The 14,813-nt window shown below is 36.8% G+C and overlaps 1 protein-coding gene across 6 annotated transcripts in view; it reads left to right on the top strand.

Moving 5' to 3' along the window:
• CEP128 (centrosomal protein 128) overlaps positions 1–14,813 on the top strand; it is a 408,652-nt gene that overhangs the window by 34,740 nt on the left and 359,099 nt on the right. For all 6 annotated transcript variants that reach the window (XM_039257020.1, XM_039257017.1, XM_039257022.1 and 3 more), the window contains exon 8: positions 108–180. In XM_039257020.1, the coding sequence (XP_039112951.1) occupies positions 108–180 (73 nt within the window). The remainder of the gene's footprint in view (positions 1–107; positions 181–14,813) is intronic.

The following is a 14,813-nucleotide window of genomic DNA, read 5'->3' as shown; positions in this document are numbered from 1 at the left end:
GAACCAATGCAGTAGAATATTATATGATAACATTATTATGTTGTAAATTTCACTAATGGTGTGTATTTTTTCAAACAGCCAACTTAAATTTTTTTTTTTTTGCCTAGGTCGGATGCTGAAACAAAAAAGGCTTTGGAAGAATTGGCTGAAAAGCTTAACGAAACCCAAAAACAAGAAGTGGTGAGAACTCTTTGTTTATATTAAAAAAAAATTTCATACACGGATATTAGAGTGGCTGGCCTGGTTATAATCACAATGAAGTTTAGTAGATCTTAACTCTTTGGATGATATATATCATTTTGTCTAAAATATGTTCTTGAACTTCTTATAAAATGTTCATGAATTTGGGGTATTTCAGTTTAAAATATTTACAGTAGGAATATATTAGTGATTGAATTATTATTTGTCTAATTTTTAGAATTTTCTTAGGAATATTCAAAAGATATTTTAAATTTCATTGACCCAGTAATTCCATGGCTTTTCTTAAATGATGTTTTAGAAATATGAAATTTTTTGATAGGGACTCTGTAGCACTCCTCATTAAGTATTGTCGTTTCATGTAGGTGTGTAATCATAGTTACTACAAAGATCCCTAATTCTCAAGTTTTATTTTCTAAAACTCCTATTGTTGAGAGTCATTATTTAGGAGTTTCTTTTAATCAAACTACTGTTCTTGGTGGAATTGAAGTGAAAAATGAAGTACTTATAGTGTCTGTTTCTTTGCGTAATCAGTTGTTTGTTTTAGGAGAAAATAAATCAATAGGAATTGTCATTAAACTTGGTAACTTATCAACTTAAGGAGCAATGTGTATTTATTCATTTCCTGTAGCACCTTTTCTTTTACCAAGATCCAGAGTGGTAGCAGAATTTTTTCCCTTAACATGTTTTATTCAAACTGAAAGTATATTAGCAGATATTTTTTTCTGTGGTTTTTATTATGTTTATAGATCCTTACACAGATACCTTGAGTTTATTTTAGAATTTGAATTTATTGGCTGCATTTGCTAAGAGATGGATATACTCTGTTTTCAAAGAGATCAGCTTAGTTACTCTGTTTGCAGTGAAATTTGCCCATTCCAAAAATTTGAATCAACATCTGGCCACATAAAAAGCACATTCTTCTTGTGCTCTTGGTGCTGATTTCATTGCGAAACACCCCAGAGAGGTGAAGATATTATGTGTATCTTCTGTTGAAATAGACAAAATCTTCCCAGTTAGTGCGTGATGATATGGCATCTGATGCCCGATCAGGATACAGAATACTCCTTTTTTTTTTTTTTTTTTTTTTAAACATAAAGTCTTAGATTTTTCCAGGCATTATCAAGACCTTCAATTTAAATTGTGCCAGTCTAAAATACCTCAACTATCATTTTTTCAAAGAAAAAAAGTATTTTCTGAGATTAACAGATTGGTGCCTTTCTTAGTTAATTGCAGTGGTTTACACAGCAAGAAATCTGTGCCATTGTCTGATTTGCACTGTATAAATAGGAGTGGACTGCACACTTTTAAGAACATAGCTCCAAGATCCTCTGTAACTTTTAAGAAATGATATTTTGGCTCTTCTCATATATTCTAGAGTGGAACCTGTCACCTGACAGTGGAAACTGCTGAAGCTTCATCTTTTTTTTTTAAAAAATTTTTAATTTTCTAAATTTGGAAGTATAATTTACTTACAGAAAAGTACATATGTTATTGTAAAACTCAATGAATTATTATGAGGTTAACAGGCCCATTGTAACCGCCAGCCAAATCTAGAAATAGAACATTACCAGTGTGTGCGTGAGAAGCCTCCTCATTCCCCATCCCAGTCACTAATTTCTCCTTTTTCAAAGATGAGCACTCTTGTGACTTCTGTTAATTTTGCCTGTTTTAAATATTTTATATAAATAGAATTATACAGGGCATTTTTTTGTGTCTGTTTTTTTGCTAATCATTAAGGTTATGATATTTCTGGGTGTTGTATCATATACCTGCAATTCGTTCATTTTTATTGCTCTTTGGCATTCTGTTGTATGGATTTACAGCAATGTATTTTAACATCTTATGATGGATATTTGAATTAATTCAAATTTTGGGTTATTACAAAAAAGGCTGCCGTGACTAATCTTATTTATTATTCTAGTGCACATGTACATGTAGTTCTGTTAGTATATAATACGGAGAGCAGTTGCTAGGTGCCTTTAGATTTAGTAGATAGTGATAAACAGGTTTCCAAAGTGGTTGTATTAATTTACATTTCCACTAGCAGTGTAGGAGAATGTTGCTTTTTATCCTTTCCAGTACCTGGTATTAGTAGTCTTTAAATAATAGCCATGATGATAGGTGTGTATAGTGTCTCATCATGGTTTTAATTTGCATTTTTATGATTACTAGGTGATGAGCAGTTTTCACATTTTGTTTTTTTCTAGACTTTCTAATTTCTTACTGAATAGTATGGTAAGAATCTACTGCATTCTTGTGGCTGTTGGTAATTTGTCTTTTGAAATACTAGTTCATTTCTTTTATCCCCTTTTTTTATTGGCCTGCTTGTATTTTTGTTATTGATTTGTGGGAGATCTTTATATATTTTGTATATGAGCACAATTTCAGTTATAAGTATTGCTGTGTTGTCTCCCAGTAGTCTTCAGCTGTTTCTTCTCATTCTTAAATATCCCTTCATGGGGTCTTCTGTTTAAATTTAATCTAGTTCAGTTTTCTATCTTTTCTTTCATGGTTAGTGTTTTTTGTTTTTTTTTTTTAACCTGTTTAAGAAGTTGTTCCCTATCTTCAGAACATGAAAATATTTTCTTATGTAATATTCTAGAAGCTTATTGTTTCACTTTTTATGTAAAGACTTAGTGTGTACTGGAATCGGTAAGTTGTTTAAGGTGTGAAGTAGGGATCATACATTTTGTATGAATATCTATTGATGTAGTTTCATTTATTGAAAGAATCAGCCCTTTGTTACTACTTCATAGTCCTGTTTTGATTGTAAATCAAAGGTTCATGTGTGCAGGCATCTGTTTCTGGACTTTTATTTGATCCTCTGATTCATTTGTCTATTCTAGTGCCCACATCACATGATCTTGATTATTGTTGCTTTGTGATAAATTGTGCTATAGTAGAGTTAGTCTTTTTTCTTTTTTTTAATATAATATATTGTCAAGTTAGCTAACATACAGTGTATACGGTGTACTCCTGGCTTTGGGAGTAGATTCCCATGATTCAGTGTTTATGCACAATACTCATTGCCCATCCCAACAACTCTCATTTTGTTCTCTGTATTTAAGATACTCTTATGGTTTGTCTCCCTCTCTGAAACTATTTTTTTCCCTTCCCTTCCCCCATGGTTTTCTGAGTTCAAGATCCATATATGGGTGAAAACATATGATATCTGTCCTTCTCTGACTAACTTATTTTACTTAGCATAATACCCTCCAGTTCTATCCATGTTGCAAATGGCAAGATTTCATTCTTTCTCATTGTCAAGTAGTATTCCATTGTCTATATAAACTACATCTTCTTTATTCATTCATCAATTGATGGACATTTGGACTCTTTCCATGATTTGGCTATTGTTGAAAGTGTTGCTATAAACATAGGGGTACATGTACCCCTATAAATCACTCCTGCATCCTTTGGATAAAACCTAGCAGTGCTATTGCTGGGTCGTAGGGTAATTTCCGTTTTTAATTGAGGAACCTCTACACTGTTTTCCAGGGCAGCTGCACCAGTTTACATTCCCACCAACAGTGCAATGGGGTTCCCATTTTCCCACATCATTGCCAACATCGTTGTTTCCTGAGTTGTTAATTTTAGCCGCTCTGACCTGTATAATGTAGTGTCTTAATGTAGTTTTGATTTGTGTTTCCCTGATCATGAGCAATGTTGAGCATCTTTTCATGTGTGTATTAGCCATTTGGAGGTCGTCTTCGGAAAAATGTCTGTTCATGTCTTCTGCCCATTTCTTCACTGGATTGTTTTTTGGGTGTTGAGTTTGGTAAGTTCTTTTGGATACTAATCCTTTATCCGGTATGTCATTTGCAAATATCTTCTCCCATTCTGTTGGCTGCCTTTTAGTTTCATTGATTGTTTCCTTTGTAGTGCAGAAACTTTATCTTGATGAGGTACTAATTGTTCAGTTTTGCTTTTACTTCCCTTGCCTTTGGAGACAAGTGTCAAGTCAGAAGTTGCAGTGGCTGAGGTCAAAGAGATTGTTGCCTGTTTTCTCCTCTAGGATTTTGATGGCTTCCTGTCTCATATTTAGGTTAGGTCTTTCATCCATTTTCAGTTTATTTTAGTGTATGGTTTAAGAAAGTGGTCCAGTTTCATTCTTCTGCATGTTGCTGTCTGGTTCTCTCAGTACTATTTGCTAAAGAGGATACTCTTTCTGCTTTGTCGAAGATTAGTTGGCTACACATTTGTGGGCCCAATTCTGGGTTTGCTATTCTGTTCCATGTCTGTTTTTGTGCCAGTACCATACTGTGTAGATGATTATAGCTTTGTAGTAGAGGCTAAAGTCCAGGATTGTGATGCCTCCTGCTTTGATTTTCTTCTTCAATATTACTTGGGCATTCAGGATCTTTTGTGGTTCCATCCAAATTTTAGGATTGCTTGCTCTAGCTCTGAGAAGAATGCTGGTGCAATTTTGATTGGGATTGCATTGAATGTGTAGATTGCTTTCAGTAGTATTGACATTTTAACAAAATTTGATCTTCCAATCCATGTGCATGGAATGTTCTTCCATTTCCTTGTGTCTTCTTCAGTTTCTTTCATAAGTTTTCTATAGTTTTCAGCATACAGATTTTTTACATCTTTGATTAAGTTTATTCCTAGATATTTTATGGTTTTTGGTTCAATTGTAGATGGGATGGATTCCCTGATACCTCTCTTTCTGTTGTTTCATTATTGGTGTGTAGAAATGCAGCGGATTTCTGTACAATGATTTTGTATTCTGCAACTTTGCTGAATTCATGTATAAGTTTTAGCAGTGTTTTAATGGAATCTTTCAGGGTTTCCATGTAGAATATAATGTCATCTGCGAAGAGTGGAAGTTTGACTTGTTCTTTGCCAATATTGATGCCTTTTATTTCATTTTCTTGTCTGATTGCTGAGGCTAGGACTTCCAACACTATGTAAAACAACAGTGGTGAGAGGGGACATCCCTGTCATGTTTCTGATCTTGGGAAAAAGCTCAGTTTTTCCCCATTAAGGATGCTAGTAGCTGTTGTCTTTTCATCTATGGCTTTTATGATGTTAAGGTATGTTCCTTCTATCTCAACTTTCTTGAGTTTTTATTAAGAAAGGATACTGTGTTTTGTTAAATGCTTTTTCTTCATCTTTTGACAGGATCATATGGTTCTTATCCTTTCTTCTAGTAATGTGATATATCACATTGATTGATTTGTGAATATTGAACCGGCCCTGTAGCCCAGGAGTGAATCCCACTTGACCATGGTGAATAATTGTCTTCAAAAACTGTTGAATTTGATTTACTACTATCTTGTTGGGAATTTTTGCCTCTATGTTCATGAGGAATATTGGCCTATAATTCTCCCTGTTAGTAGGGTCTCTGTCCAGTTTGGGAATCAAGGTAATGCTGGCTTCAAAGAATGAGTCTGGAAGCTTCCCTTCCATTTCCTTCCTTCCTTCCCTCCCCTCCCCCCCCCCCCCCCCCCCCCCCCCCCCCCCCCCCCCTTCTGGAACAGCTTGAGAAGGATAAGTATTAACTCTGTTATAAATGTAGAATTCCCCTGGGAAGCCATCTGACCCAGGACTCTCATTTCTTGGGAGATTTTTGATAACTGATTCAGTTTCTTCGCTGGTAATAGGGCTGTTCAAATTTTCTATTTCCTCCTGTTTTAGTTTTGGTAGTGTGTGGGTGTCTTGGAATTTGTCCATTTTGTCTAGGTTGTCTAGTTTTTGGTATAATTTTTCATAGTATTCTCTCATAATTGTATTTTTGTCGTTTTGATCTGTCCCTTTTCGTTTGGAATTTTATCTATTTGGGTTCTTTCTCTTTTTGAGAAGTCTGGCTATGGGTTTATTACAAAAACTAGCTTTTAAGTTCATTGATCTGTTCTACTGTGTTTTTGGATTCTATATTGTTTATTTCTGCTCACATCTTTATTATTTCTCCTCTTCTGCTGGTTTTTGGGTTTTTTGTGATGTTCTGCTTCTACTTTCTTTAGGTGTGTGGTTAGGTTTTGTATTTGGGATTTTTCTTGTTTCTTGAGATAGGCCTAGGGGCACCTGGGTGGCTTAGTCGGTTAAGCGTTGGACTTCGGCTCAGGTCATGATCTCACGGTTTGTGGGTTTGAGCTTGCACTGGGCTGAGTGCTGACAGCTCAGAGCCTGGAGCCTGCTTCGGATTCTGTGTCTTCCTCTGTGACCCTCTCTTGCTCACGCTGTCTCTCTCAGAAATAAAAAAAAACATTGGAAAAAAAAAAAGAGAGGGGCCCCTGGGTGGCTTAGTCAGTTAAGCGTCCGGCTTTCACTTAGGTCATGATTTGCGGTTTGTGGGTTGGAGCCCCGCGTCGGGCTCTGTGCTGACTGCCAGCTCAGAGCCTGGAGCCTATGTCAGAGTCTGTGTCTCCCTCTCTCTCTGACCCTCCCCTGCTCGCGTTCTCTCTCTCTCTCTCTCTCTCTCCTAGAAATAAATAAAAATATATATAAAAAAAAGAGGCCTGTATTGCAATGTATTTTCCTCTTAGGACTGCCTCTGCTGCATCCCAAAGGGTTTGGACTGTCATGTTCTCATTTTCATTTGCTTCCATATATTTTTGAATTTTTTCCTTAATTGCCTGGTTGACCCATTCATTCTTTAGTAGGATGTTCTTTAACTCCATGCTTTTGGAGGCTTTTCATATTTTTTTTGTGGTTGATTTCAAGTTTCATGATCTGGAAATATGCATGGTATGATCTCAATTCTTTTATATTTATTGAGGGCTGTTTTGTGATTCCATATCTAATCTGTCTTGGAGAATATTCCATGTGCACTGGAGAAGAATGTGTATTATGCTGCTTTTGGATGAAAAGTTCTGCATATTATCTGTCAAATCCACCTGGTCTAGTATATCATTCAAAGCCATTGTTTCTTTATTGATTTCTTCCTACATTCTGTCCATTGCTGTAAATGGAGTATTAAAGAAACCTACAATTACCATATTCTTATCAATAGGATTGTTTATGTTTGTGATTAATTTATATATTTGGTGCTTTCGTGTTGGGGGCATAAACATTTATAATTGTTAGCTCTTCTTTATAGATAGACCCTGTAATTATGATATAATGTCCTTTTTCATCTCTTGTTACAGGCTTTAGTTTAAAATCTAATTTGTCTGATATAAGAATGGCTACTCCAGGTTTTGACTTCCAGTAGCATGATAGATGGTTCTCCGTCCTCTAACTTTCAATCTGAAGGTGTCCTCAGGTCTAAAATGGGTCTCTTGTAGACAGCATATAGATGGATAGATGGGTCTTGTTTTTTGTTTTTTTTAATCCATTCTGATATCCTATATCTCTTGAATGAGGCATTTAGTCCATTTATATTCAAGTGATTATTGAAAGGTGTGGATTTAGTGTCACTGTGTTATCTGTAGTTTTCATGTTTGTGGTGATGTCTCTAGTCCTTTGCAGTCTTTGCAACATTCTTCTCACAGAGTCCCCCTTAGGATATCTAACAGGACTGGTTTAGTAGTCATGAACTCTTTCAGTTTTTGTCTGTGGGAAAGCCTTTATCTCTCCCTATATTCTGAGTGAGAGCCTTGTTGGATAAAGCATTCTTAGGTGCACATTTTTCCTATTTAGCACATTGAATATTTCCTACCACTCCTTTCTGTCCTGAACAAGTCTGCTATTATCCTTATGTGTCTACACTTTTAGTTTAAGGCCTGTTTGTCCCTAGTTGCTTTCAGAATTCTCTATCTTTTAATTTTTTTTAATGTTTATTTATTTTTGAGAGAGATAGCGTGTGAATGGGTGAAGGGCAAAGAAACAGGGAGACACAGGATCTGTAGCAGGCTCTAGGCTTTGAGCTGTCAGCACAGAACCTGATGAGGGGCTCAAACTCATGAACTGGGAGTTCATGACCTGAACCTAAGTTGGATGCTTATCTGATCTGACTGAGCCATCTAGGCACCCCAGAATTCTCTCTTTATCTTTGTATTTTGCCAGTATCACTGTCGTATGCCATGGTGAAGACCTATTCTTGTTGAATCTGAAGGCAGTTTTCTGTGCCTCCTGGATTTGGATGTCGGCTTCCTTCCCCAGATTAGGGAAGTTTTCAGCTATAATTTGTTCAAGTAAACCTTCTGCCGTTTTCTCTCTCTCTCCTTCTACTGGAACCCCTATGATATGGATATTATTATGTTTCATTGAATCACTTAATTCTCTAATTCTTCCCTCATGGTCTGGTATTTTCTTCTCTTTTTCTCAGCTTCATCATCTTCTGTATTTTATCTTCTCTTTCATTTACTGTCCCCTCTGCTTCCTTCAACTTTGCTGTCACTGCATCTAGTTTATTTTGCACCTCATTTACAGCATTTCTTAATTCATCATGACTATATCTTAGTTCCTTGATCTCTGCAGCAATAGATTCTTTGCTGTCTCCTATGCTTTTTTCAAGCCCAGCTATTAGTCTTATGACTATTTTTCTAAATTCTTGATCAGATTTACTGTTTATAAACAATAGAGCAAACCTCTAACTGTTGTTTCTTCCTGGGATTTCTTTTGAGATTTCTTCTGTTTTGTCATGTTGGCTAGTTTCCTGTCCTTTATGTGTTTTAATAACTTGTTATGTGTCCTGCACCTGTGAGCACTACTATATTGAAAATAAGGGTCATGTACTATTTTGGACTGGCCCTTCAGGATGTGTTTTTGGAGTGTGTTGTGTGCTGTATGTTGTTGTGACTCTGCTGGCTTTATCTCCCTATTTGTAGTGGTGGTTTGGACCTTCCACCAGGTGGGCTTTGATTTGTTCGTTGAAGTAACCCTGGAAAAAATTTAAAAAGGGGAGGGTGGTGGAAGAAGCCTTATCCTATACAAAGAGAGAAATGACAGGGGTGGGTAAAAAGAAAAGAAAAAAAAGTTGTGATTTGATTCTTGTCAGGCAGAAGATGAGAGAAACTATATTGCTTAATACAAAGAGAGAGAAAGAGAGAGAGGAAAATAAAGAAGGAGATATGGATGAGATGTAAAAAGAATAGATTAAAAATGTCTGCTTAAACAAACTAACAATCAGAATAGAGAAGGGAAGAAATAAGAGGAAGAAAGGGAAGAAAAAATACATATAAAATAAGAATTGACCAAGAATCAAATCACAAAATGCAAAACTGGGGAACTGATACACTGATGGTGCCTTGGAACTGGTGCCGTGCTGGTCTGGAGGAGGCGCGGTCTGTTCCGGTCAGTGTAGTCTTGCTCTGGAAAGTAAGTTACCAGGCATGGAGGGGCAGGGTTTGGTGTAGGTGGGCCCCGCCTCCACTCGGGGCCTGCTGTCCTTTTTCTTCAGCTTAATCAACTCTATTAATCCACCCACTGGTTTTTTTTTTTTTTTAATGTTTTATTTATTTCTAGGAGAGAGAGAGAGAGAGAGAGAGACAGCGTGAGCAGGGGAGGGTCAGAGAGAGAGGGAGTTACAGACTGAATCAGTCTCCAGGCTCTGAGCTGGCAGTCAGCACAGAGCCCGACGCGGGGCCCGAACCCACGAACCGTGAGATCATGACCTAAGCGAAAGTTGGACGCTTAACCGACTGAGCCACCCACGCGCCCCTCCACCCACTGTTTTTTATTCTCAGTTATCACGTATTTCACTTTCAGAATTTTCATTTCATCATTTTTAACTGTAGTTATTTGCCAAAATCCTCAAGCTGTGTACATGTGTCTCATAACTCCCATCGTCTAGATATATATCTTTTTTAAGTTTCGTAATGTTTATTTATTTGAGAGAAGAGACGGAGAGAGAGAAGGGTAGAGGGAGAAGGAGAGGTAGGCAGGCCGGCAGAGACAGAGAACAAGCGGAGAAGGGCCAGAAAGAGAGAGGGAGACACAGAATCTGAACCATTCTCCAGGCTCGGAGCTGTCAGCACAGAGCCCGATGTGGGGCTCAAACTCATGAGCTGTGACATTATGACCTGAACTGAAGTCAGATGCTTAACCGACTGAGCCACCTAGATGCCCCATCCATTGTCTAGATCTTCTAAAGTTCTGTTTTTTCTCTTCATATTTTTTTTGGATTTCGATTACATTGTTTTTGCATATTGTTTATTTTTGATCACTTACTTTTGTTTGACAGAAAATATATTTCATTCTTATTTGTTAAAAATGATAATTTGGTAATTATTGAGTATGAGAGGATATAATTACTTTCTGTTATAGATTAAGAGCTATAGCAGTCCTGGATTACATTATTTTTGCTGAGCTATTTCAGTGTTAAACTTCAGTGCTGGGTTTCAGCTCTTTCTGGTTCACCTTATTGCTAATGGATAGCCCTTCAGGATTTGAGCCTAAAGGCTGGGTTGCGGTGGGGGAAGTTTAACCAGGGATGCCCTTCCTTAGAAAAGTACTCAACTTCAGTTTTTCTTCCTGTAACCCTACACATTAGTTAAAAATTCTGTTTAGCTTCTCAGTATCACAGCTGCTTTTACTGAAGTGGGTTGATATTTCAGGGAGAAAAGATGGACTAACCTCTCTGAGTTTCTTACGTTGGTCTCATATACCCTCTTTTTCAGCTTTCTAGTGCCTTAAAACTGATTTTTGTTTAAAATATTTTTCTAGTTTTTGCAGTTACTTTTAGTGGAAGATTTGGTCTGAATTATCTAATCTGTCATTTTTGGAAATGAAACACCCTGAATTTTTTCCATATATATCAGATCCCATTACTATATTGATATTTCTTTTTTTTTTTTTTTAAATATTTTTATTTATTTCTAGGAGAGAGAGAGAGAGAGAGACAGCATGACCAGGGGAGGGTCAGAGAGAGAGGGAGACACAGACTCTGAAATAGGCTCCAGGCTCTGAGCTGGCTGTCAGCACAGAGCCCGACGTGGGGCTAGAACCCACGAACCGCGAGATCATGACCCAAGCGAAAGTCGGACACTTAACCGACTAAGCCACCTAGGCGCCCCACTATATTGATATTTCTAATGCCATTTCTGATAGGACTTTGGTATTTTGCAGCAGTTGTATGAGGCTCCTTTTACTTGGTATACACATGCACAACTTTAAAATTTTTTTTTTCTCTTTTTTAATGTTTTATTTATTTCTGAGAGAGAGAGACAGTGTGAGCAGGGGAGGGTCAGAGAGAGAGGGAGACACAGAATCCGTAGCAGGCTCCAGGCTCTGAGCTAGTTGCCCACACAGAGCCTGATGCGGGGCTTGAACCCACAAACCGTGAGATCATGACCTGAGCTGAAGTCAGAGACTTAACTGACTGAGCCAACCAGGTGCCCCATAGATGTACAACTTGTGAGCATACTTATAACAAGGGCTTTGCTCCAAACTCAAATATCCTCAGTGTCCTGCTGAGATTTTTGTAGTTCTGAGTAAGCTGTGGACACTGTTAGTTGGGATAGTTTGAGTTTGGAGCTTGAAAGTACTGATTTGCATAGTGCGCATTACATTTGTTAGTGGTTCACCTTTCAGTACTTAGAAAGAACCCATAATGAAGAGTTACCATTTTATTTCTATTTCTTTCATATAGCAAATAAAACTAGTAGGTACTGTCTACGTAGTCAAGGGTGTTAATGGAAGTCTGAAGTGTAATTACGGAGCTAAAAGTTAACAGTTGAATTCAAAGAGAGTCCAACTTCTTTCATATCATTATTACCATGTATCAAGAGTTACTACATATCAGGTAGAGCTGTGATTGCACAATTGGGTGTCACACTTCACTAGTGCTCAGCTCATTGATGTAATTGGTGTATATACTTCACCAGTTTACCCAGCTGTCCAGTGTGGCCAGCTCATCAGGGCATATTCTGTTACATTGTCTAAACCTAGAAAATTATACACACTTAATTGTGCCCTTGGCTGAAGTGTTCATCTGCTAGTTCCTCCCATCAAGTTGTGTTGCTACAGCTTGTTTTATGTTTTCTGTGATTTCCTTTCAAAGTAAGGGTGTCTCTTAAGTGAGGGTATCTCATACCTCATTTGGGCGTATGTAGTCCTGATTAAGAAACAGTTTTCAAATGCAAAACTTAATAATGTTGAATTTTAGAAGGTCTTCTGAAGGCCACATGATGTTTGCTTCTAATTTGCACAAGGCTTAATATAGATTTTTGTGACTCATTTATTCCAATTGAAGTCAACATTTACATTTTATAACTGACATATTGTGTTGTATTTGTGAATTCATGATAGCATGCTGTCAGAGAACATGCAGTTTTATTATTTGAATGTTAAACTTCTCAATGTCTGCAGCTGTTTCCCCGTTCAGATTTAAGTTCAAAATAAAATTACCCAAGTGAGGCATGTTTACTGTGGAAAACTTTAAAATATTGTACAAATACGGAAGGGAAAATGAATGCCTGTCCCTATCTCCTACCAATTTCATTTTCTGTTGGTAACCACTGTTAATCACATTTATTGTGCATTATTCTGAGGCTACAGTTGTTTATCATGCATTTTCTCAGTAACTAAAATGTATCTTGAAAGTTTACAGGACACAATTTTCTTTGAGAAGCAAAAAGCATTGCTTCCTATCACACATGCCCAGATCTGATTTGTTAATCCTATGTGACTCAAAGGATTTTGCTGGTTTAGTTTCTTTCTTTCATACTTCCCATTGGGAGGGAATGGTTATTATTTATAATGTGATATTATGAAAAATATTTTCTGTTAAGACTTAATTTTGGTAACAATCAGTATTGTATGGGCCTCATACCACAGCAGAAATTTCAGCTTATTCGTTGTCTTGATTCTACCCATTTTAGTGTGGGATGCGTACTTGGTAAGTTTGATTATTCATGGAGTAGAAGTCTATTTTAGTTTAGTTTTCTCTAGGGCAGTCACTGTTTAAATTAAAAGTGTATACATGGATTCAGCTGTTTCTGGAAGAGTTGGTCATTAATAGAACTTTGAGAATTCTGTCAGCACTGCATTTAGGATATATGGTTATTGCATAGATTAAAGCAGCAGTATATTTAACAGATATTTACTGAAATGGATTTTAAACCAGCAGATGTTCAAGATATGAGGAATCAACATACTGAAAAACCAGAATACAATCCCATAAACAGAATGCTTTTGCTCTTATTTCACCTTCTTTCATTAAATGTTAACAATAAAAGACATTCTCATTTGTAGTTTGTTATTTGTTGTTTTTATAACAACAGAGATTTAGGGCTTTTTTATATCTTAGTAATCAATTTAATTGATTCATATTAACCCTGATAAAAATGAAATTAAAAAAAAATTTTTAACATTATTTATTTTTGAGAGAGAGAGAGAGAGAGACAGAACATGAGCAGGGACAGGGCAGAAACAGAGAGGGAGACACAGAATCTGAAAGAGGCCTCAGGCTCTGAGCTGTCAGCACAGAGCCCGACACGGGGCTTGAACTTGGGAACAGTGAGATCATGACCTAAGCCCGACTGAGCCACCTAGGCACCCTAAAAATGAAATTTTTAATATTAAATAAATTGTTAATATTTTTCTCTAGGTCTCAGAAATGGGAAACAAAAGTGAGGAGACAATAATAATTATAGTCTTTACTTGTTATTGGGAATTATCTTATTCAAAAGTTATCAGTATATGTATGCTGTGTCAGGAGGTAGAGTCCATGCCCTTCCATTTAGAACTGTTTTTACTTGTTCCTGCTTTGGTCTTCCCCGTCTCAGGAAGTAGCATCCGGAGGCACATCCAGTACTGACTCTAGTCTTGTTCTTTGTACCATACTCCCAATCCATTATAAAATATAGGTCTTTTTATATAAAGTCCTCCATTTTGTCTTCTTCTAATACTTCTGTCCAAGGAGCTGACCTTTACTGTTGTTCAGCTGTCGCTCACGGCAGTGGCCTGCATTGAGCTTGTTCTCCCTCATTTTGCACTTGCCCCTATCTGTGCTCCTCAAAGTTATATTCATTCATTCATTTGTTCTAAAATTTCAGTAAACAGTGTTATATTTTAGGTGTACAATATGACGATTCAGCAATTCTGTACATTATTGGTGCTCATCATGACAAGTGTACTCTTAATCCCCTCCACCTATTTCACCCTTTCTCCCAACCATCTCCCCACTGATAAACATCAGTTCTCTGTAGTTAAGAGAGCCTGTTTTTTGGGGTGTCTTTCTTTCCTTTCTTTGGTTGCTCTGATATTTAAATTCTACGTCTGAGTGAAAGCATATGATATTTGTCTTTCTCTGACTGACTTATTTCACTTAGCATAATACTCTCTAGTTCCATCCATGTTGTTGCAAATGAGAAGATTTCGTTCCTTTTTATGGCTGAGTAATACTCCATTGTGTATTTATGCCACATCTTCTTTATCCATTCATTTATCAGTAGATACTTGGGTTGCTTCCATAATTTTACTATTGTAAATAATGCAGGAAACATAGGAGTGTACATATCTTTTTGAATTGGTGTTTTCATATCATTTGGGTCAATACCCAGTAATGAAATTACTGGATCGTATGGTAATTCTGTTTTTAATTTTTTGAGGAACATCCATACTGTTTTCCAGAGTTAGCCAAGCGATATTTAAAATTATCAGTGAATTATTTCCCTGCTTTTAAATTCCTACTGAAACTGTTTCTATTTCACATTCCTTACCTGTATTACCTGTATTACCGGGCTTCCCTCTGTACCTTGAATTTGCCAAATTTATTCCTA

This window comes from Hyaena hyaena, unplaced genomic scaffold (assembly GCF_003009895.1).
Source record: "Hyaena hyaena isolate Hyena2069 unplaced genomic scaffold, ASM300989v1 scaffold_597, whole genome shotgun sequence".
In the NCBI taxonomy this organism is placed as follows: Eukaryota; Metazoa; Chordata; class Mammalia; order Carnivora; family Hyaenidae; genus Hyaena; species Hyaena hyaena.
The sequence above is the reverse complement of the archived record's forward strand: the minus strand, read 5'-3'. Positions and strand labels throughout refer to the sequence as shown.